Source organism: Gobio gobio, assembly GCF_949357685.1.
Source record: "Gobio gobio genome assembly, chromosome: 18".
In the NCBI taxonomy this organism is placed as follows: Eukaryota; Metazoa; Chordata; class Actinopteri; order Cypriniformes; family Gobionidae; genus Gobio; species Gobio gobio.
In genome coordinates this window covers 4,128,312-4,153,298 of record NC_137111.1, presented here as the reverse complement: position 1 = coordinate 4,153,298, position 24,987 = coordinate 4,128,312, and the positions used below count along the sequence as shown (strand labels likewise).

Here is a 24,987-nt window from a genome sequence, read left to right as displayed (position 1 = left end):
GTGTGTGTGTGTGTGTGTGTGTGTGTGTGTGTGTGTGTGTGTGTGTGTGTGTGTGTGTGTGTGTGTGTGTGTGTGTGTGTGTGTGTGAGGGAAAGATCACCTTGTTCAGCTTCACAAATAGCCCAGCGTTAAGGGAACAGTGGATGCGGTTTTTCGCTTCAAGTGTGTTCCTGCCTTTTTCGGTGATGAATGTTTTATAAGCGGCGTGTTGGATTTGATCAAATCAAATGTGTTTTGTTTTGTTTTGTTGGCAATCGGCGCGTAAGTGCACATATAATGTGAACAACTCAAAGTGTCGTTATCCAGGCATAATGTGATGCAATGCCGTAACTTTGTTTTAAAAAGTGGGTGAGTGTCATGAGAAGTCATGTTTAACGTGATAGTTTCGTCCTTAACAATACATCTCCTAACTATAGCATGATACAATACTGTCAGTTAGGGCTGTACGATTAAAATTCAGAACCTCTACCCTCTAACTGCCTGCCAGTTTGAACATTAGAGCGATTTTAGTCCATCAGATGTGTATTATGTCGAACTAATGCCTGATATATTGTGATAAACGAACACTCAGACAGAAGCTCACACATCACGTGAAGATCGCGTGCAGAAACGCAGTGTCAACGCCGTCCTGTGACTAAAGTAAAGTCACTAAAGTAGCTTAGAAACTCAACCGTTACAGATTGTTATACCTTTGAAGTACAAACCACAGCTTCATAATTAATAGAGACGTTATGAGTAATTCACACACACAATCACGCTCTCATTAATGCATTCAAATAAATGTAAGTCTACTGTGTTCATTTATCTGATTACAGCAAGCAGAAATCTGCCCAACAGACATCAATAACTGCTGAAAGTCAACCGTTTCCTTCAAGTGTTTTAAAATCACAAAGAAATGCACTTTTTCATTAGAAAAAAAATCCACCTTTAATAGTAGAAAATATTTACAATAAAACCTTATCAGGAACTTACTCAAAAAACTTACGAGGGCAAAAAATGGAAAGCAAAAAAAAAAAAAAAAGGAAGCAAAATAATCGTTCATTAATCGTAATCGAGGTAAAATGTTCAATTCATCGAGGTTTTTATTTTTGGTCAAATCGTTACAGCCCTAGTGTCAGTCCTGAGATTCTTCACATAGATTGGCGGTCCAGTGGTAGAGCTTGTGTCTGAGGTTCGGTTCTGGGTTCGAATCCACCGTTGTGGATCCAAACCAAAGGTGTTCATCAGTGATTCTGTATCAAGAGCAGGGACACATCTGTGTGCTTTTTACTTTGTGATTTAACCGGAACGAATAGAGAGTCTATGATGAGATTGTGTGTGCGTGCGTGTGTGCGTGCGTGCGTGCGTGTGTGTGCTCGTGACTCTTTAGCTCCATGCAGCTCCCAGAGCTCGACTATTTTCGGAAAGAGTCGGTACAGTGTATCTGTCTTTTATAAATATAATAAAAGTAAAGACTTTTTTGAGGTATGAGTGATGCAATACTACTCTATAGATACTCAAGATCAACATGAGACTGGCAGAAACTGTGTGTTTCTGAGAAATTGAATCAACTAAGAAACAAATGATTAAATGATTGAAGTGAATAATCAATAGCTGCATTTCTACTGCTAATGTAAGGTAGTGTAATGAACTGCTTTTTTGACATAAACATTAAGAAAGCACTTAAACTCTTAGGCACGTATGCGAATGCAAATGCGTTTAGCTGCGAGCTCACTTGTGTGTGTCTCTGCGTTACGAAAAACTGGCCACTGTATAACAGAACGAGTGCAGACCGGACTGAATGGTGAGATATTAGTTTCTTTCTTGTCCACACAACACCATCCCTCACATAAACATCTCTCATTTGTTCTGTTTCATAATGCACAGCAGGAGAATAAATGATTTATTCAGAGAGAATGGAGGAAAACATCGACTCGAGTATTAAAACGGCTTGCATCACATTGAGCGTTAATGAATGTTTATGTAATGGTAATACTGATCAGTCCTTCTGGAGCTATAGCAATGACTTCGGTTTTGAAACATGGCACAATTTAGCTCTTAATCTTGACCTCTGGGTGGTTTTGGTCAGGCCCGTGGCTCTGATAAGAGTGCAGAAGGAAAGGCTCATTGCGCTGTGTTAATGCAGCTGGGCTGAGAGCCAGAGAGAGATGACTTAATGGGGTTATGTGTGAGGAAAATCAATACACAGAGGCAAGCAGTCCTTCATCCAACCACTGCTAAGAAACACAGTGCAGGTCAATGCACGCCTACTGAGCAAAATCTGTTGTGAGTGGTTGTATATTTTCTATAGTATGTAGTGGACACGTTTGGGGTCAGTAAGATTTTCTCTCTTAAGCTTATACACTGATCAGGCATAACACTCTTTTGCTGACCCGTCGAGGCATGGACTCCTCTAGACCCCTGAAGGTGTGCTGTGGTATCTGGCACCAAGATGTTAGCGGCAGATCCTTTAAGTCCTGTAAGTTGTGAGGCGGGGCCTCCATGGATCGGACTTGTTTGTTCGGCTCATCCCACAGATGCTCGATTGGATTGAGATCTGGGGAATTTGGACTCAAACTCATTGTTGTGCTCCTCAAACCATTCCTGAAGCATTTGTGCTTTGTGGACAGGGGTCAGCATGGGCACACTGACTGGTCATACGCAACAAACTGAGATGCTCTGTGTATTCTGACCCCTTTCTATCAGAACCAGCATTAACTTCTTGAGCAGTTTGAGCTCCAGTAGCTCGTCTGTTTGATCGGACCACACGAGCATCAATGGGCCGGTTCTCCACTGGTCCTTCATGACCCTGTGGCCGGTTCTCCACTGGTCCTCCATGACCCTGTGGCCGGTTCTCCACTGGTCCTCCATGACCCTGTGGCCGGTTCTCCACTGGTCCTTCATGACCCTGTGGCCGGTTCTCCACTGGTCCTCCATGACCCTGTGGCCGGTTCTCCACTGGTCCTCCATGACCCTGTGGCCGGTTCTCCACTGGTCCTTCATGACCCTGTGGCCGGTTCTCCACTGGTCCTCCATGACCCTGTGGCCGGTTCTCCACTGGTCCTCCATGACCCTGTGGCCGGTTCTCCACTGGTCCTTCATGACCCTGTGGCCGGTTCTCCACTGGTCCTTCATGACCCTGTGGCCGGTTCTCCACTGGTCCTCCATGACCCTGTGGCCGGTTCTCCACTGGTCCTTCATGACCCTGTGGCTGGTTCTCCACTGGTCCTTCATGACCCTGTGGCCGGTTCTCCACTGGTCCTTCATGACCCTGTGGCCGGTTCTCCACTGGTCCTTCATGACCCTGTGGCTGGTTCTCCACTGGTCCTTCATGACCCTGTGGCCGGTTCTCCAATGGTCCTCCATGACCATGTGGCCGGTTCTCCACTAGTCCTTCATGACCCTGTGGCTGGTTCTCCACTGGTCCTCCATGATCCTGTGGCTGGTTCTCCACTGGTCCTCCATGACCCTGTGGCCGGTTCTCCACTAGTCCTTCATGACCCTGTGGCCGGTTCTCCACTAGTCCTTCATGACCCTGTGGCTGGTTCTCCACTGGTCCTTCATGACCCTGTGGCTGGTTCTCCACTGGTCATTCATGACCCTGTGGCTGGTTCTCCACTGGTCCTCCATGACCCTGTGGCCGGTTCTCCACTAGTCCTTCATGACCCTGTGGCCGGTTCTCCACTAGTCCTTCATGACCCTGTGGCCGGTTCTCCACTAGTCCTTCATGACCCTGTGGACGGTTCTCCACTAGTCCTTCATGACCCTGTGGCCGGTTCTCCACTGGTCCTCCATGACCCTGTGGCCGGTTCTCCACTAGTCCTTCATGACCCTGTGGCCGGTTCTCCACTGGTCCTTCATGACCCTGTGGCCGGTTCTCCACTAGTCCTTCATGACCCTGTGGCCGGTTCTCCACTGGTCCTTCATGACCCTGTGGCCGGTTCTCCACTGGTCCTTCATGACCCTGTGGCCGGTTCTCCACTGGTCCTTCATGACCCTGTGGCCGGTTCTCCACTGGTCCTTCATGACCCTGTGGCCGGTTCTCCACTAGTCCTTCATGACCCTGTGGCCGGTTCTCCACTAGTCCTTCATGACCCTGTGGCCGGTTCTCCACTGGTCCTTCATGACCCTGTGGCCGGTTCTCCACTGGTCCTCCATGACCCTGTGGCCGGTTCTCCACTGGTCCTCCATGACCCTGTGGCCGGTTCTCCACTGGTCCTTCATGACCCTGTGGCCGGTTCTCCACTGGTCCTCCATGACCCTGTGGCCGGTTCTCCACTGGTCCTTCATGACCCTGTGGCCGGTTCTCCACTGGTCCTTCATGACCCTGTGGCCGGTTCTCCACTGGTCCTCCATGACCCTGTGGCCGGTTCTCCACTGGTCCTCCATGACCCTGTGGCCGGTTCTCCACTAGTCCTTCATGACCCTGTGGCCGGTTCTCCACTGGTCCTCCATGACCCTGTGGCCGGTTCTCCACTAGTCCTCCATGACCCTGTGGCCGGTTCTCCACTGGTCCTCCATGACCCTGTGGCCGGTTCTCCACTAGTCCTTCATGACCCTGTGGCCGGTTCTCCACTAGTCCTTCATGACCCTGTGGCCGGTTCTCCACTGGTCCTCCATGACCCTGTGGCCGGTTCTCCACTGGTCCTTCATGACCCTGTGGCCGGTTCTCCACTGGTCCTCCATGACCCTGTGGCCGGTTCTCCACTGGTCCTTCATGACCCTGTGGCCGGTTCTCCACTGGTCCTTCATGACCCTGTGGCCGGTTCTCCACTGGTCCTCCATGACCCTGTGGCCGGTTCTCCACTGGTCCTTCATGACCCTGTGGCCGGTTCTCCACTGGTCCTCCATGACCCTGTGGCCGGTTCTCCACTAGTCCTTCATGACCCTGTGGCCGGTTCTCCACTGGTCCTCCATGACCCTGTGGCCGGTTCTCCACTGGTCCTTCCTTGGAGCACTTTTGATAGAGACTGACCACTGCAGAGCGGGAACACCCCACAAGAGCTGCAGTTTTGGAGATGCTCTGACCCAGTCGTCTAGCCGTCACAATTTGGCCAAACTCGCTCAAATCCTTACGCTTGCCCATTCATCCAACTTTGAGGACAAAATGTTCACTTGCTGCCTAATATATCCCACCCACTAACAGTAAGAGATCATCAGTGTTATTCACTTCATCTGTCAGTGGCCATAATGTTATGCCTGATCGGTGTATATTGATATAGCTTATATTTTATTTGTATTATTTTTACTTGTGTGTTTAGTTTTTGTAACTGTTGAGTAAAAAAAAAAAGGCAATGCTATGAATCAGACAGTTTTGCCTCAATTCTGATTGGATGAGCTGCAATTAAAGCTGTAAAGATGTTTATATAGATATACCGGCGACATTGCATACATAAGCTTTGCATTCTGTCCCACATTTCTGCAGGTTTCACATGCAACACATCTGTGCTGTCCACTGATGTCCACTCAAACAACTACAGATCCCATCAACACACGGTCAGACTGAAGCGCTGTGAGAAGCGGAGCTCATTACCTGTTGAACCAGTCGTCCGTGTAGCGAGGGTAAGGGAACGGGTCGTTGCTACTGAAGTCAAAGCTGGCTTCTGCGTTCTGAAACATCAACAAGAAATAAAGCATCCGTCATCAAGCTTCACAGACGTATGAATTACTGCCAATTATGTCAAAACAAACAATGAGCTTGATTTCAATAATTAGTCATTCGTTATTTAGAAAGCATCTCAGGAATCCCCATTGTGCTCCTCCAGCCGTGTGTTTGGAGCTGCCCCTCGTTAAGCTTTACTCCAGCTATTCCTTAATGAATCTCTGAGGTGATGGATTAAACACTGCAGGACACGCCACACGGACACACACATTATGTGAGGAACTTCATTATGGTCTGGCAACTTGCAGAGAAGTGAAGTACAAAAGGAAGAAGAAAAGGTCGGTATGACCAAAATTTTATGTCATTTTCACAATATGCAGGAAATTCAATGAACGAAAAATGTGCAATGCTTTATTTATTTTATGTTTGAAAGAGTCTGCTCACCAAAGCTGTGTTTATCTGATCATAACTCCAGTAAAACATTGAAATATTGAAAACAGTGAAATATTCCTCCAGTGTAGATCATCTGTTCTCTATGTGAATATATAGTGAAGTGTCATTTATTCCTGTGATCAAATCATCATTACTCCAGTCTTCAGTGTCATATGACCCTTCACTGATCATCTGTTATTAATGGTGCTCAATTATTAATAATGTTTCTTATTATAACAATGTTGAAAACTTTGCTACTTACTAAAAATGCAGGATTCTTTGATTAATAGAATGCATTTATTTGAATCTTTTGTAACGTTAAACATGTCTTTAATGTCACTTTTGATCAATTTAACGCATCCTTTCTGAATACATATATTAATTTTGTTTTAATGTTACATTAAACCCAAGCTTTTGAAAGTATGGTAGCATATGAAGCAGCACAGTTTTCAACACTGATAATAATCATAAATGTGTTTTGAGCATCAGATCATCATATTATTCTTGATTAGTGAAGGATCATGTGACACTGAAGACTGGAGTAATGATGATAAATTCAGCTCTGATCACAGGAATACATTACACTTCTAAATTGTAAGAATATTTCACTATATTAATGTTTTTACTGAATGTTTAGTCAAATATAAATGCAGCCTTGGTGATCATAAGAGACCTCTTTTAAAATCAAGAAAATCTTAGGGCCTATTTTATCGATCTGAGCTCATGTCGCAGGTGCACTGAGGGCGTGTCCGAATCCACTTTTGCTAGTTTAACGAAAAAGCGATCAGCTCTAAATCCAAAAGGGTCGTCCCTCGTCTCTTAATGAGTCATGGGTGTGTTTTGGGTGTAACGTGCAATAAACCAATCAGAGTCTCATCTCCCTTTCCCTTTAAAAGCCAATTGCGCTGCACCATGAGAGGATTCACTATTTACATGAGGAAAGACTGAACGCTTCTCCAGAGAGGAAGCCTTTTATTTTTAATATTTAAAAATGTGTGTGTGCTGGTGCATTGTGCTCCGCCTATAGGCTCATATTACTAGCACACTCTTTAAATAACACACAAATGCTGCACTATTGACTTTAGAGCAGGTGTGTGTTGGTCAATGGTCAGTGGTTTTCAGTTCCTCACAATAGCAGCTCTAACAATGCTCCTGATCACACCTGGTGTTCAGACGGAGCGAGACGCTAAAGAGACGAGTCTCGATCCGCTTACAAACCAACTCTGGTGCGGTTCCACTGATATATGAACACAACACAGACCAAAGACATGTAAACGAACCAAAAACAGGACGTGATGTCACAAGATGCGACGCTAAAGTCAGCTGATTTGACGACGTGGAAAGATCGGTGTATCCAAAATGAGTAGAGGACAAACCTGGAGCAGCGAGGAGGTAAAGAGCCTCATCATCAGTGTTGGGGAAAGTTACTTTGAAAAGTAATGCATTACAATATTGCGTTACTCCTTTAAAAAGTAACTAATTGAGTTACTAAGTTACTTTTTAAGAAAAGTAATGCGTCACGTTACTTTTGCGTTACTTTTTCTCACCTGGGTTGGGCTTGTTTTTGTAAAAAAGTGATATTTTTGTGCAACGGTAAAGACCTCTTCATACCAAAATGTAAATAATGCGCCCCAGGCTGAGGTAAAAATGCAGATTCCCTCATGAACACTAGAGGGCGCAGCTCTGGATAATGAGAGAAGAGGACGCAGGAGAAAAAAGTTACACCAATAAAAACAAAAAATCTAGTAATTTTCATCATCAAAGCTCAGCAGCAAGACATTGGTCAATTAAATATAAAGGTAGAATATGCATAAAAATAATTGTTTTATTTAACATTTAATTATTGGAGGTTTGCATAGTATTCTGATTTTGCATTTGACTGATTTGATTCATTTTGAGGAGAACAGAATCTTTATTGTGCAAGTGAGATAAATAAATGCTCACATTTAGTCTAGAACTACAATAACCATCATGTTCACACACACACACACACACACACACACACCTCTGCACTTATTCTTCTCAACATGGGGGCAGGAGAGCTGTCAGTCAAATTAATGGGAAAAGTAACTTGCGTTACTTTTTTGAAAAATATATTTTGTTGTAAATTTGAAAAGTAATGGTTTACTTTACTAGTTACTTGGAAAATGTAATATTATTACGTAACTCAAGTTACTTGTAATGCATTACCCCAACACTGCTCATCAATATAAGCAGATGTGCGTTTCTGCACACTGGAGGAAATCCTGCTGCTGTTCTGAATGTGTTGAGCATTTGATGAGCTCTTCGTGAGTTCTCAGCTGGTCAAAATAAAATGTACACGCATGAGATGATGACGTTTAATCACCACACAATGTTTTGAGTGTTCGGTGAGCAGCTCCGTCGCGAAATATACGTCATAAAAGCCGACCAATCAGGTTGTGAGCATATCCCTAAGCCTTTGGTTCAGTAACTTTAGGTTCGCTGTTAAAAATGCCAGTGTGAACGCTAAGCGGACCAGGACTATATGTTTTGTTTTAGTTGTTTAAGTGTGAACGCACCCTAAATCAGTCCTGATGGCTCTACCGCAGTATAAAACATGTGAAATGTCTCTATCCACTGCCACACAGTATTTATGACCCAGCCCTAAAACAAGGAAAGCTGCAGGAGCTTCAGCCAGCGAAATCAACAAATGTCCTCCAGAGCAGAACCCTCCGGAGAACCTTCCCCGTGCTCATCAATGGCTCGCTCTATCGCTCCGGTCCTGCCGACCGTACGCTCTTTCATCATCTGGAGCATTCATTACCCGGACGGGCCTGAGCGTGGCCTTCATTAGGCCAGAGTTGAAAAGATGGCTGACTTGGGCAGTCATGGCTCCGGGCGGGTGAGGTTTCAGCCTGGCATTTACCAGCGTGACTCAGTGGGAGACAAAAGGACGCCTTTCATTCCCGAGGCCCGGCTTAATGACGTGTGTGGAGCAGGTAACTGGGAGGATGGAATGGTTTGGAGGAGGTTTTCATAGGGATGACACTGATCACGGGCAATAGACCCTCAAAAATGAGATTCACTGGATCATCCAAATTCAGCTGGTCTCCTGGTGGAACTTAATTAGACATTTAAATCGGTTTATCACATCTAACGTTTTTGTTTACATAAAATATGGGTGTGCATATTATTATATTTATATATGATACATATGTCTGTGTGTGTGCATGTCTGTGTATACCCTGTGTCAGAAACACAATAAACACTGTCATGTTCTCTTGCGTTGGGATGCTGGTGTTTAGGAACGCAATCGTGTGTGACGCTTCTGGAGGAATACACACACACACACACACACACACACTCTTGCGTTGGGATGCTGGTGTTTGGGAACGCAATCACGTGAGACGCTACTAGAGGAATACACACACACACACACACACACACACTCTTGCGTTGGGATGCTGGTGTTTAGGAACGCAATCGTGTGTGACGCTTCTGGAGGAATACACACACACACACACACACACTGTCATGTTCTCTTGCGTTGGGATGCTGGTGTTTGGGAACACAATCGTGTGAGACGCTTCTGGGGGAATACACACACACACACACTGTCATGTTCTCTTGCGTTGGGATGCTGGTGTTTGGGAATGCAATCGTGTTTGACGCTTCTGGAGGAATACACACACACACACACACACACACACACTAAACGCTGTCATGTTCTCTTGCGTTGGGATGCTGGTGTTTGGGAATGCAATCGTGTTTGACGCTTCTGGAGGAATACACACACACACACACACACACACACACACACTGTCATGTTCTCTTGCGTTGGGATGCTGGTGTTTGGGAACGCAATCGTGTTTGACGCTTCTGGAGGAATACACACACACACACACACGTTCTCTTGCGTTGGGATGCTGGTGTTTGGGAACGCAATCGCGTGAGAGGCTACTAGAGGAATACACACACACACACATACACACACACACACACACAGACACACACACTCTTGCGTTGGGATGCTGGTGTTTGGGAACGCAATCGTGTTTGACACTTCTGGAGGAATACACACACACAGACACACACACTCTTGCATTGGGATGCTGGTGTTTGGGAACGCAATCGCGTGAGACGCTCCTAGAGGAATACACACACACACACACACACACACACACACACAAACAGACACACACACTCCTGCGTTGGGATGCTGGTGTTTGGGAACGCAATCGCGTGAGACGCTACTAGAGGAATACACACACACACATGTTTGTTTTTGTGAAATGTGAGGACATTCCATAGGCGTAATGGTTTTTATACCGTACAAACCGTATTTTCTATCCCCTTACACTGCCCCTAAACCTACCCATCACACACACACACACACACACACAGCCCCTGCCCCTAAACCTAACCCTCACACACACACACACACACACTGCCCCTGCCCCTAAACCTAACCCTCACACACACACACACACACACACACACACTGCCCCTAAACCTAACCCTCACAGGAGACTGTGCAGTTCACTTTCTGTGAAAAAAAACTCATTCTGTGTGATTTATAAGCATTTTGAAAAGTGAGGACATGGGGAACGTCCTCATATTTCACCCTCTTTTTGTAATACCTATGTCATTATACACATTTGTGTCCTGATATTTCACGAAAACATGCCCACTCTTGCGTTGGGATGCTGGTGTTTGGGAACGCAATCGCGTGAGACGCTACTAGAGGAATACACACACACACACACACACACACAGACACACACACTCTTGCGTTGGGATGCTGGTGTTTGGGAACGCAATCGCGTGAGACGCTTCTAGAGGAATACACACACACACACAGACACACACACTCTTGCGTTGGGATGCTGGTGTTTGGGAACGCAATCGCGTGAGACGCTACTAGAGGAATACACACACACACACACACACACACAGACACACACACTCTTGCATTGGGATGCTGGTGTTTGGGAACGCAATCGCGTGAGACGCTTCTAGAGGAATACACACACACACACACACACACACACACAGACACACACACTCTTGCGTTGGGATGCTGGTGTTTGGGAACGCAATCGTGTTTGACGCTTCTGGAGGAATACACACACACAGACACACACACACACACACTCTTGCGTTGGGATGCTGGTGTTTGGGAACGCAATCGTGTTTGACACTTCTGGAGGAATACACACACACAGACACACACTCTTGCGTTGGGATGCTGGTGTTTGGGAACGCAATCGCGTGAGACGCTACTAGAGGAATACACACACACACACAGACACACACACTCTTGCATTGGGATGCTGGTGTTTGGGAACGCAATCGTGTGAGACGCTTCTGGAGGAATACACACACACACGTTCTCTTGCGTTGGGATGCTGGTGTTTGGGAACACAATCGTGTGAGACGCTTCTGGAGGAATACACACACACACACACACACACACACACAGACACATACACTCTTGCGTTGGGATGCTGGTGTTTGGGAACGCAATCGCGTGAGACGCTACTAGAGGAATACACACACACACACACACACACACACTCTTGCGTTGGGATGCTGGTGTTTGGGAACGCAATCGTGTTTGACGCTTCTGGAGGAATACACACACACACACACACACACTGTCATGTTCTCTTGTGTTGGGATACTGGTGTTTGGGAATGCAATCGTGTGTGATGCTTTTAGGAACACACACACACACACACACACACACATTAAACGCTGTCATGTTCTCTTGCGTTGGGATGCTGGTGTTTGGGAACACAATTGTGTGAGGTTCTGGAGGAATACACACACACACACACACACACACACACACACACTAAACGCTTCTGGAGGGAATTAAACCAAATCATTCTGATCACAGACTTTGACTCAGGCGTTTCCAACATTTGAGATGTTGCGATGCCATTGGTCCGCTGGTTAGGCCAGCTATCCAATCACAGCCTCTGCTGAGCCAAAGTTTTTAGTTGCCCATTGAGGGATTTATTCTGTAAATGAGTTTCCATCATAGTTTATGCACATGTGTTCTCATCGGATAAAAAATGTATCCAACTCAATTGGGTGCACACTTTTTATGAGCATTTTTCAAATGTATACGCATCTTGGAGTTTCCATCCCATTTCTTTCATGCAATATCCCAAAATCCACATAAAATAGGTGGATGGAAACATAGCTAATGTCACTGCCATAGAAAAAAAGGTCCAGTTTCTCGTTCAGAGAAAGTGGAGCATGATAATGGACAGCAGTCCCGGAGCGAGCGGCTCCCAGAGCCCCAGCACACAGTGAAGGTGGGAAGTGCAGGAACAACTGACACATCAGCCTGATCCGTCTGTCCCCATAATCCATCAGTGCAATCACAGAGATTCAGACCCAGCCGTTCACATCGGCCTTCACTTCAGCTCTCTCAGAGGGGAGGAAACATTCGTCTCTGCTGCCCAAGAGACTTCATTAATGGAGAGCAAGACGAAAACATGAAATTGCATCAGTGCCTCAAAGCATCATCAGTTATGCTGATATTCTGAATTGCAATGTATATACCCACACACATGCAGCTGCATCAATTATTTGGTTGAAAAATAAAAGATAATGTCAGTCAGTCAGTCTGCAAAATTATCCACAACAAGTGGAGTTTTACACCTAAACGCTATAAGCCATGATAGACTATATGATTTTACCACAATTAAGGGAATTAAGGGGCGTTGAGGGTCTAACACCCCTATACAATGATAAAATCACTGTAGCACACAGCAAAAAACAAGATATTCCAGTGCAAATATATAAACATCCTTAAATCAAGATTCATTTATACTTGAAAGGCAAAATGACTTAAGGATATTAAAGGCCCCATTTGAGACTCTTTGCTTGTTATGATACAGAATATCCGCAGAAGTGTTCCTAGTATCTCATTTCACAGTTTGTTTCTGTATTGATTCTATATAAAAATGCCAATACAATGTAAAGTATTTCCTCTGGCTCTTGTTTTAAATTATTTTGTCCCGTTATTATACAGCTTGTTTTCATCTGTTGACGTTGTACAAGCAGAATGTGACGGTGGGCATTTGTCCCGCCCATCCTCCACTGTGATTGGACGGCTGGGTGAAAAGTGACAGTGATGAGCGCTGCGTTTTGCTCAAAGTTCTTCAACTCTCTGCAACCAGTAAAAAACGTTGAGCGCTCAGCGCTTGAGTGTGAAATACTCGCTCAGCGCCTCATTACGCTCATGCCGTTCAAATAACGCGGCACTCCCATTGAAAACATTTGAATATGTGAAAAAACGCTTTGGTGGACACGCGGCCTTAAGGCCTTTGCACACTGAGTCCGAAATTCGCATGCGAAATTTCCGCACGTCAAAAAATAAATTCGACCTCACGTTATGTCAATCACGCTTGCAAATTGCCTCCGAAACTTTCGTCCGTCAAAAAAAAATTCAGAACAGGTTAGATTTGCTGCGTTTTTCGCATCCGTTTTTCCCATCTACAGCTGATGCCCAACCTAAAACTGCTGGCAATGGTGGTGAATGAATCGCCAGTGCTCAGATACCCTTATATATTATTGTATCAAAAATACTACTAATATTATTATATCACAGCTATAATTATAGCTCACCAAGTCCCTGTAAACCGCGCGTGTGTGTGTGTGTGTGTGTGTGTGTGTGTGTGTGTGTGTGTGTGTGTGCGTGTGTCTGAACACGCGCGGTTCAGGATCAATTGATTCACGGAGATCGGTGGTCTTCTTTTTAATATGTGGCTCCAGTATCGCTAGCAAAGCCTCAAACTGAGCCACTGACAGTCTAAAGTAAACTTTGGATCGGTCTGGATAATCCCGCAGCTCCTTGATAAGGAGGTGGAACTCTCCTTCCTCTCTACGCGATCGCAGGAGTGGATGATGGACCCATTATTTCCTCTTTCTTTTTAAGACGAGAGTGGACCAAAAAAAATCATCCTCACTACGGCATTTTGTATTTTGTTGCGTTTTTTTTTCCGTAACGCATTCATTAATACGCATCGGACTCAGTGTGCAAGGTCTCTGTGCGTGACGAATTTTTCGGATCACGAATACGAAAAAACGCATTCGGACTCAATGTGCAAAGGCCTTTAGAGTGTGTCCGAATTCACTTTTGCTAGTTTAACAACGGGATAAACTGTCAACGCATCTGGCGCATGGTCCAAAAGGGTTGTCCCTCGTGGGTGTGTTTTAGGCGTAACGTGCAATAAACCAATCAGACTCTCATCTCCCTTTCCCTTTAAAAGCCAAAACACTTCTCCAGAGAGGAATCCTTTTATTTAAAATATTTAAAGATGTGTGTGTGCTCCTGTGCGTCTCTGTGTTTAATAATCAGAGTGTACGCGCATTGTGCTCCACCTATAGGCTCATATTACAAACACACCCTTTAAATAACACACAAATGCTGCACTATTGACTTTAGAGCAGGTGTGTGTTGGTCAATGGTCAGTGGTTTTCAGTTCCTCCAATAGCAGCTCCAGCAATGCTCCTGATCACACCTGGTGTTCAGACCAAACGCCCATGGATGAACAGATGAGCAGTGCATTTGATATTTAAACAACGAGGAGCTGAACATGAACATGAGAACTGCGTCAGGTGTCATATTGCATGGGGTGTATGATAGGGCCTCATGTTTGTTTTTTGAAAAACGTATCAAAATTAAGTGAGTTCAAGCTTAAAATAAATTTCAAGAAAAAACAATTCTGCAAATTGGGTCAGAAAAATAAACGTCATTCAAAGGGAAACCATCTTTGTATGCACTGTATAAAATAAGACTAATATTTCCACTCATGCTATATATATGAGGTCAAAGTTATAAATGCTCTAAAACCCTTGTGTGTGTATGACATCATTTTAATCACCATGGAAACCGAACACCATAGAGGAAAGCACGTTGAAAGATACACATAAAGCACACTGAAGTCAGCAGCAGCTGAGAGAGATGCGGTCTGCTCTTTGGCAAGGCTCCATTTGGCTGCCGCCTGGAGACCGCAGTTAGCAAGCGATGAATTAAATCCAGTCCCCTGTCGAAAAAAATCCTTCAAACCATTATGCTAATTCACTCCTCATCCCACATTAGTCCTTATTAGGCAAATTATTCTGAATCTATTTTTAACCTCATTCACTTTAGGCGCACACACACACTCACACAAAAACAACAAACGTTTACATTCAGTCTTTCAGCGAGTATAGTTCTGCTGAAGTCACACAGAGCTTATGGTGAGAAACGGGGAGGAATTGATGCTAAATAAAACAGTAGCAGGGGAGGACATGGTGAATTATGCTTCAGCTGGGCCCGGTTGGAGACATCAGACGAGCGGAGCGTGCAGCAGCATCATCCCCCTCCGCAGTCAAACCCAGGTTATTTTTGGGTTAAAACTCATCTGCGGTGCACATTCACGGCTCCTGCGGCTCACAGAGCACAGCAGGTCTCAAAACAATAACAGCTCTATTTCACTGGCAGAGAAGCATTTGTGAGGGATGGAATTCTGGTTCCGACTCCCATTTCGTTTCCATCAGGATTTTCACTGACAAGAACTTCCACAATAAATACTGTATATACTAAACAATAAATCTATACAACAACAACAACAACAACAACACTTTTTTAGTAATGTTTTCAGCTGGTAAGTCAAACAGATATTCCCATCCCAATCTCACACCATTGGCTGAGCCAATGTTGCTGTGGTCCCTTTAACATTGAGATTCTGGATATTATGTGTCCTGGGATTTGTCCATAAATGTTTAATTTTGGTTCATTCACACTGCCAGTCATTTTCTGGAATCTGTGCGTTCAAAAATATCCCATAAAGATCCCGTAAAGACACGTGACATCGATGTGACGTGTAATGTCTCTTTCGAGAAACCACAATTGTGCATTTTTTTTTCTGATTCAATCATAAAGTAGCACATCACGTACCACTTCACTAAGCTGGCGAACAATCTCAGCTTCAGCATCATCACTACGGCACAGCATTGAGCATGCCTTTTGTTCACACAGGGCACGTTCCGCCAATGTAACCAGGTCCCCATCCCGTGATCAATCCCAGAATCAATCCCGGGATGTGTTTGCATTCACACAGAAGGCACTCTGGCAATTTTACGTCAATTTTCCAGGATCAGCGCACTGTGTGAAAGGGGCTTGTGACATATGATGTTTGCACGTGGAGCACGTTCAAATGATCTATCTAATCATCATGTCATTCCAACCAGCTGTCAGCAATCAGTAATCAACATGTCTACCCAATCAGCACAAGTGGAGGATCATACCCAGTCAACTTACCAATGTTCCTCAACAAGTTTTGCAGCATCCCTCCACCACCCCGTCTTCCTCACTCTCACCTGGTTACTCCTAAACCCGAGATACGGGGGGAGTACTCTGGGTTCAGGCCAAATACCGAGCTCGGAGCCCTCTCCTCGGACAGCACAGCAAATACGCATACCATTCATTCTATCTGATTCATTTGTAAATGTGAATTCGTGAAGTTCCCTTGAGGGAACTTCGACACTGCGTCATTGTGTTGACACTAAGGTAACATGTACTTCTCTATATTTGGAAGCTCGCTCTGCAGACGAGGACCTGCCTTCTGCTAAGTATAGCTTCAAAGAGTTGGACGTAGAGGGAGGTTTCCAATCAGGTGCAGCTGTTAGATTCGAGCGGTGGAAAAGTTAAGCATCGAGTGGCCCGATCAAAAGAGGGAAGCACTTCATAGTAAACTGGATGAGCATTTCCTTATGAGTGGTCAAGCCCAGCCACTGAAACGGAACTTTCCCGACCTCCAAAATCAGATCGCAAGATTGTGGAAATCCCTTTATTCTGCCCATGTTCACAACCCGTGACATCAGACTGTTCGGCTATTGTGAGGTATAAATCGATGCCACAGGAGACATTTGTGGCTATCTGTCTCCTACTTCGGCATCATCTTTGAAAAAGCCTGCCTTGCCTACCATGCCATGCTGAATAACATCAGCACTGGTTGATGGTTCCCTGCACACCATGGTGGTATTACAATCCTACCAGGCTGACCTGCTGAAAGAACTGAATACCGGTGAGGGCCTTGGCCCTAACGCGGTTAAAGAGCTCCGCCGAGCCACAGACCTGTCTCTTCGGGTTACCAAACAGATGGCCCACACTATTGGCCGTTCAATGGCAACCATGGTAGATACGGAGAGGCACCTGAGGCTAAACCTGTCAGGGATCAAGGAAAAAGATAAATCTTTTCTGCTGGATCCATATCTCGTGAAGAAGCAATCTGAGGCTTTCCAGCAGTTCATCCCTCGGCGGGTCCAGCAGCCTACGGCCTTGACCTTCCATCCATAAAAGTGATGATACACAGGGCAACTTTTTGAGCAATGTTGCAGTCAACGGGCAACCAAGTGAGACACAGGGCAACTAATTAGGGCAATGGACTAGTTCTCTAAAGGTAATGATACACGGGGCAATTTTCCCAAGCAACATCGCTCAAAAAGTTGCCCCATGAATCATCACCTTAAGGACTGGGGGCCCAGGCACCATACACAGTCTCAGCCGTCTGGGTCAAGGGCAGACCTCAGGTCTTTCATTGCTTCCCGAGTGGCCAAGAAAAAACAAATCCTGATGCCAAGTCCTTACTGGCGAGCCTCTTCGAGGGAGAGAAAGTGGTACCTACCTACAAATGCCTATCTCTCTCTCAACCTCGCCATCTCTGGTGTTTGGTGAAGTGGCGGTTTACAGCGGGGTTTCTGCCCCGACTTCACTCGCAAATACCACTTCTACCGAACGTCTCTCTTTGGGTTCTGCAGACTATAGAATACGGCTACAGAATTCAGTTCAAATCTCACCCTCCTTGTTTCAATGACATGCTCCCCACTACGGTGAAGCCAGAGCAGATGTCATTGCTAACCCAGGAGCTATAGTCACTCCTGGACAAACGGGCCATAGAGCATGTTCCCTTCCCAATGAGGGAGTCTTTGCAGCCGTTATTTTTTATTTATGTATGCTCTTAAGTCGTTTCTTTGCTTCAAGGTGTGAACAGCATCACCTTAATCCAGTCGACTGCCCGGTTGGTTCATTGATGGAGTTTTTACAAGAGCGTCTCTCAGCAGGGCTGACCCCTGTTACCCTGAAGGTATATGTGGCTGCCAAATTCACATTAATGGGGCTTCTGTAGTGAGACATATCCTCATATCCCCCTTGCGCTGTGCCAGACAAATCCGGCGTATCTGCAGACCACAAGTTTCTTCATGGGATCTTTCTATTGTATTGGAAGGGTTGTTGGATGTTCCCTTTAAAACTTTGGAATCTTTTGGAGAGAAGTTTCTGACTCTCGAGGTAGTTTTCTCTTAAAAGGATAGGAGACTTGCAGGGCTTTTCAGTAACCTCCTCCTGTCTTGATTTTGCCCCTGGACTGGAAAAGGTGATATTGCACCCTAGGCTGGATTGTGTTCCAAAGGTGCCTTCATCTTCATTTCATCCTGTTATTCTTCAAGCTTTCTCCCATCCACTGTTTGACTCGTTGGACCTGGAGAGGCTGGACCAATCAACTCTTTGGGGGGCACAACCAAGGCTTTGCTGCTATCAAACAGACTATATTGCATTGGGTTTCGGATGTGATTTCTCTTGCCTACGAGGCACGTGGTAGGCATCAGAGCCTATTCTATTCAAGTGTGGCTGCTTCAAGAGGAACGCCTTTGCAGGATGTTTGTGCTGAGGCAGGTCCTCTCCGCACACATTCATTAGGTTTTATAGTGTGGATGTGGATGTAAATCCAGGATTGCAAATAGTTTTGGGTTGATTCAATCCTTTTACTACTGGTTTATGCTTGTGTATACTTTTCACAACCTATCATTCAGGCATCCTCTCAGTATGACGGCGTGGGTATTAATGTTTCCATAGCGTCAACGCAACGACCCAGCATCGAAGTTCCCATGAAAGGTAATGTCTTAGGGTTACATATGTAACCTGGTTCCCTGATAAGGGAACAAGATGCTGTGTCGCGTTGCCATACTTCAAGTATACTTGTGCGACTTCTTCACACAAATGAATCTGGTGACGTAATTTGCGGGTGCCATTTTATGGATGTAGTCACATACTACACAACGTCACCTGACTTTGTCCATGGCCAATAGTATTGGCTCATGTTAACACTTGATTCCGGAGCACGCTGAAGCACGCCATATGCACAATAACCCATCTTCTCAGGGAACCAGGTTACATATGTAACCCACAGACAATTTCTATAAACCAAAATCTAACGTGTTTTTTTTTAACAATAATTATTGTCTACGTTAACTAAGTTTCTACGTTTTGCTTATTTGACTTTAAATGCATTAGGCCGTGTAAGGCCCTGTTTACACCTGGTATTAAGATACTTTTGGTCGATCAGATCACAAGTGGACGATGCTAAATACAGGAGTAAACAGGGTCTAAAAATTTTTGAGCTTGTCCACTTTCGACCACTTCTAGAGGTAGTTGAAAAGGCATTCGACCAGATTGCTTTCGTAGTGTAAATGCTCATGTGGTCGAATTAGTTCGAACAGCCACAAAAGACCACCTAGCCTCCTCCTACTAACCTAATGCTAAACATTATGGGACGCGTACTAGCCAGACGGGATTTAAACTTTGTCGGCTGAAGACCCAAGTTTGGTTTGAAGAGGAAAAACGTCCCAATCTCAATGTTCTCTTTCAATTCCTGATCTCTAACACTCGCTCACAGCGTTCGGCTGGTCTTGAGTCTGTCAGAGCAGAATCTAAAGGATGCCCTCCGTGTGTTTCTCTGTCATCTCCAGATGCATTCATATGTAAATTGCTTGAGCTTATTTCGTCCATTAGATCTAAAGATCTAAAAAAGCCCATATATTTTGCCCAGCATGTTTCAGATTATACAAAAATGCAACATAGTCTGGAAAATATGGTAGCCTAGCAAATTATTTTGCGGACCCCCTGGCTATTGGTCCCGGACCCCTCTTTGAGAACCACCGATTTGGGGGCCTTATAAATTATTGTATCAATTATGATATAATAGGCTTTACAGGTTTAAGATTCACTAAAAATAACTAGTTCATAAGAGTCATTCGTTCATGAATGTGTTTGTTGCTGCGTGCATCTGGTAAAGACAGCACAAAAGGAAAATGCATTAACTATTTATAGATGTTGTATTGTTTTATGGCACCAAATCATTCTTTCATCACATTCAATTCAGACTGAAAAGCTCACAACTCTAAACATCATTACTAAAACATCATTGCCTTTGCCTTGACACTGCCGCTATAAGTGCAGGAAACACTGTAAGAGTATTTTAGCAAGTCCACACCAGCCTTTTTTATCGAAAGTCGTGAAGGACAGGCAGACAGAAAATAGTACATCTCTTCTGAGAGACACAGGAAAGAGATCTATGCATGCAAGTAAGGCACTGATGTATGATGTGTGGCAGTATTTCTTAATTGCCAAGGTGCAGCAAAATCCCATCTCAGCGGGGAAGCGAACTCAACCATTAGCTGCATATTTAATTGCGCACAGGATGCAAATGTGTCATCTGTTTGAAGAAAAGATAGCCTGTCTTTGCAAACCTTTACAACAGGGATCATTGCCATACACTGGATTTAGTCCACTGTCTACATGCTGTACTGTTTCTCAATCCGCATGAACATTAAATATTAATTAGACTGAGAAATTAAAAACAACGTATTATTTTGCCACAGAGGAGTTTACTGGGTTAGCGAGTTAATCTGCGGTTAATCTGCCACTAGACGAGTTCTAGACGTATGAGAGGAACTCTAGCTGTATGTGTGTGGCATGACCAAATGTGAGTCATGCTAACTGTATTTGATAATAAAATCATGTTTGCCGGGCATTCGATTAAATAACCACGCAGCAATAACTATTTTTGGACAGTACAAGTTACAACAAAGTTCCATTAGTTAACATGAACTAACAATGAAAAATAGCATTTATTAATTTCAAAATTAATCATAATTTGTGTAGGTAGCACTTTATTTTACAGTCCTATTTCTAATGTACATTCTATGAACTATATTATATTACTTAAAACAACTGTAATAACTAGGTAATAATAACCCTAAACCAACCTTGAAACCTAACCTTAACGCATGTAGCTACATTATCTTACCCAGTACTTTTTTAGGTAAAATAAAGTGCAACTGTTGTATCTGTTAATATTATTTCATGGATTTGAGCTGACATGAGCTAACAATGAACTGTTGTATTTTTATTAAAGTCAAGTTGTTTATGTGTCTACGTGGTGTTTTTAATATGCTTTAAGACAAACCATGTGCAAATTCATCCGTCAACACCATTGCTGAGTATTTTCCCTTTAAAACTGCAGTGAACCAAAGACAGTCTTAAAAATCCGGTTTGATAATGTAGTCAAGTCAAAGGCTAATCAAATGAATAACCGTTATGTGTCCGACGTTGTAAAGAGTGATACCTTTGAGCAGTGTTTACTACAGTAACTTGAGTAAAAGTTGACCTCATTGTAAAGTGTTTACAATATTTACTTCACATATTATATAAATATTAAATATGAGGATTAAATGTGGGGGGAGTACTTACGTAATTTGAGGCGAGATCTGGATGTAGATAATCAATACCTGCAAGGGGATGTCAAAATAGTATGTTACTGAGCATTCAATCTTTACATGAGGAAATTTGCTAACAATACTGAACATTATCAAGCCTTTAAAGTGCTCCATTACGCTATTTGTTCCACAGTCTCCTGCAACAGGTTTACATTCATCCAAGGTCAATATTTTTTCTCATAATATCATCAACATCTGCTCTTTTCTCTCCGTGTCTGAAACGCTTCCATCAATGATTCAGTCTCTCTAAACCCCGCCTCTCTGAGAGCTGCTCTGCTCTGATTGGTCAGAAAGCAAACGCTCAGCTCTTGACACACAGCGATACAAACAGTAACGATGGCGTGGGTTTGACCGTCTCAATCTCAGCAGAAAACAGCATCTTCTCCACATGACCAACACCAACCAAACTCTACCATTCTCAGAGACGACTACAGTGAGTGAGGGCGGGGCTAAGAGACGCTGTTCAGCCAATCAAGAACAGAGTCAGGCATTATGCAAATTAGGTACAGTTACAGTGTGTGAGGGCGGGGCTAACAGACGCTGTTCAGCCAGTCAAGTCCAGACTCATGCATTATGCACATTAGTAACAACTACAGTGTGTGAGGGCGGGGCTAAGAGACGCTGTTCAGCCAATCAAGTCCAGACTCAGGCATTATGCACATTAGTAACAACTACAGTGTGTGAGGGCGGGGCTAAGAGACGCTGTTCAGCCAATCAAGACAAAATGCGGACATTATGCAAATTAGTTACAACTACAGTGAGTGAGGGCGGGGCTAAGAGACGCTGTTCAGCCAATCAAGAACAAAGTCAGGCATTATGCAAATTAGGTACAGTTACAGTGTGTGAGGACGGGGCTAAGAGACGCTGTTCAGCCAATCAAGTCCAGACTCAGGTATTATGCAAATTAGTAACAACTACAGTGTGTGCGGGCGGGGCTAAGAGACGCTGTTCAGCCAATCAAGACCAGAGGCGGACATTATGCAAGTTAGTAACAACTACACTGTGTGAGGGTGGGGCTAAGAGACGCTGTTCAGCCAATCAAGTCCAGACTCAGGCATTATGCAAATTAGTAACAACTACAGTGTGTGCGGGCGGGGCTAAGAGACGCTGTTCAGCCCATCAAGACCAGAGGCGGACATTATGCAAATTAGTTACAACTAAGGTGTGTGAGGGTGGGGCTAAGAGACGCTGTTCAGCCAATCAAGACCAGAGGCGGGCATTATGCAAATTAGTTACAACTACAGTGTGTGAGGGCGGGGCTAAGAGACGCGGTTCAGCCAATCAAGACCAGAGGCAGGCATTATGCAAATTTGTTACAACTACAGTGAGTGAGGGCGGGGCAAAGAGATGTTGTTCAGCCAATCAAGATCAGAGGCGGGCATTATGCAAGTTAGTTATAACTACACTGTGTGAGGGCGGGGCTAAGAGACGCTGTTCAGCCAATCAAGACCAGAGGTGAGCATTATGCAAAGTAGTTTAAACTACAGTGTTTGAGGGAGGGGCTAAGAGCATTATGCAGCCAATGCTTCAGCCAATCAAGACCAGAGGCGGGCATTATCAATAATCACTGATGACTCGTTTCAGTTCAGAATCACTTCTTTCTTTTGGAATACATTAACTGATAATTGTTCTGCACTTTGATCAGCTGTATTACACACTAAATGAAAGGAAATGTCCAATAAAGCATAATAGGGGCACTTTAAGTCATATATAACTGTTCTCACCGTCGTCCATGATGGCGATGGTCACACCTTTGCCAGTGAAGCCCAAGTTCCAGGCTTCTGCCACGTTGAGGTCCAGCCCTGGGGTCCCATCCGCTTGGCCTGTATTTATCTAATCAAACAAGAGCGAAAGCGTCACACGAGCTGAGCACCCGGCGCACTGAAAATGACATGTTATGAGGGATGGGCGCAGAAGGGAAAATAAATGTCACACAGATATTACACTTCGCTGCAACCCTGCTGAGGAGTTTATAAATAACAAACTAAATTAAAGAATGTTCTCCTCTGCAAAACAGACAGGGATGTCACGATAAGCCCTGGAGAAATAAAGATATCAGCATATTTCGACGCTGGCTCATGCACCATTGTTGACGGCGATGGCTAATGAGGAAAATCGTTTAAATGAAGAGTCATCAGCGATCCCGACTAATGCAATACAATCAGTTCCAATGCTTGAAGGTCAAATAAAATGAAGACGTTATGAACAATAATTACTTACGAGATACCACTGCTTGGTGAAAAGCGGGTCAGTCATATTGACGTCAAAGTTGCTGATATCTCTGTAGCCCCTCTTTTGACGACCAAAACCCTCCTGAGGAAACACATTTTTCACCTGGAAAACAAAGCAAAGGCAACTTACATTGAATACTGTGTTACAGCAGATAAATCCTGTGCTTAGCAATAAGGAAGAAGAGTGTAATCATAACATAGCATGGCCATATGCACCTTTTTGCTTATTGTAACACTTTAAGGTTTATTTTAGTTAAATACATTATTTAACATGAACTAACAATGATGATGACTTTATAGCTGAACCAACAAACAAAATTTGATTGTGTCTCATATTCGATTCTGTTATTTCCCTGTTTATTATTGTTGTATAAAGCGCTAAAAATAAAGGTGACAACTTGAATTAAACAACACCTACTGCATGAATTAATTATTTTCAACATTTGCTGATACATTTTCAAAATAAAAAATTGTTTGAATAATTGCATTTAATAATTAAATCATAGATTTAATATAAGTAAATTAATTAAAATTGTCACTTTTTGAGGGTGAGCAAAAACGTGCCATTTTTGTGTGTCCCTTTAAAAGCAAATGAGCTGCTGCTCCCCGCCCCCTTTCAAGAAGAGGGCGGAGCTTCAAGAGCTCGTGTTAGCAGCTCAGATCACCTCACGCAGACACACACTGAAACTGTTCAGCCTTTTATGTTCAAACCGGAGTCGGACAATGATGGAGAGACTCAAGACAGGACGTTTCTGAAGGGATAGTTGATGAATTTATGAGTTAACGATCTTCAAGTCATTGATTAGCATATTCTGTCATGATAACCTATAAAGCGCTGGTGTGTGATGAAGAGAGAACAGGGATAGTTTAGTTTAATTACGGTTATAACTTATATTGTAATCTTGCTTTATGACATGGTTTTGCATTTGTGTTCGTACTGTATCAATAAATGTGAAAGACGTACGACAGCTTGAGCGACTCCCAAATGTGCTCGACTACAACAGCTCTTCCTCTTCTCAACATGGTCCCAGGGGCGGGGTTTATGTAAATTTTAGGGTTAGTGATGTCACTAGAAGAAGCTCGTTGTAGTCCCTCCCAGATGTTTGTTGTAGTCCTTAAAAAGCCATTTCTGTAAAATAAAATATCTCCCTTTGCTTTGAACTT

At 44.1% G+C, this 24,987-nt stretch overlaps 1 protein-coding gene across 2 annotated transcripts in view; it reads right to left on the bottom strand.

Moving 5' to 3' along the window:
* Window positions 1–24,987, bottom strand: part of pcsk2 (proprotein convertase subtilisin/kexin type 2) — an 87,164-nt gene that overhangs the window by 46,810 nt on the left and 15,367 nt on the right. For both annotated transcript variants that reach the window (XR_013818411.1, XM_079842538.1), the window contains exons 3-6: window positions 23,813–23,926; window positions 23,317–23,425; window positions 21,567–21,604; window positions 5,513–5,589 (exon numbers count right to left, since the gene is read on the bottom strand). Coding sequence is in view for 1 of the 2 variants with exons in the window: in XM_079842538.1 (XP_079698664.1) it covers window positions 5,513–5,589; window positions 21,567–21,604; window positions 23,317–23,425; window positions 23,813–23,926 (338 nt within the window). In the remaining variant the exon portion in view is untranslated. The remainder of the gene's footprint in view (window positions 1–5,512; window positions 5,590–21,566; window positions 21,605–23,316; window positions 23,426–23,812; window positions 23,927–24,987) is intronic.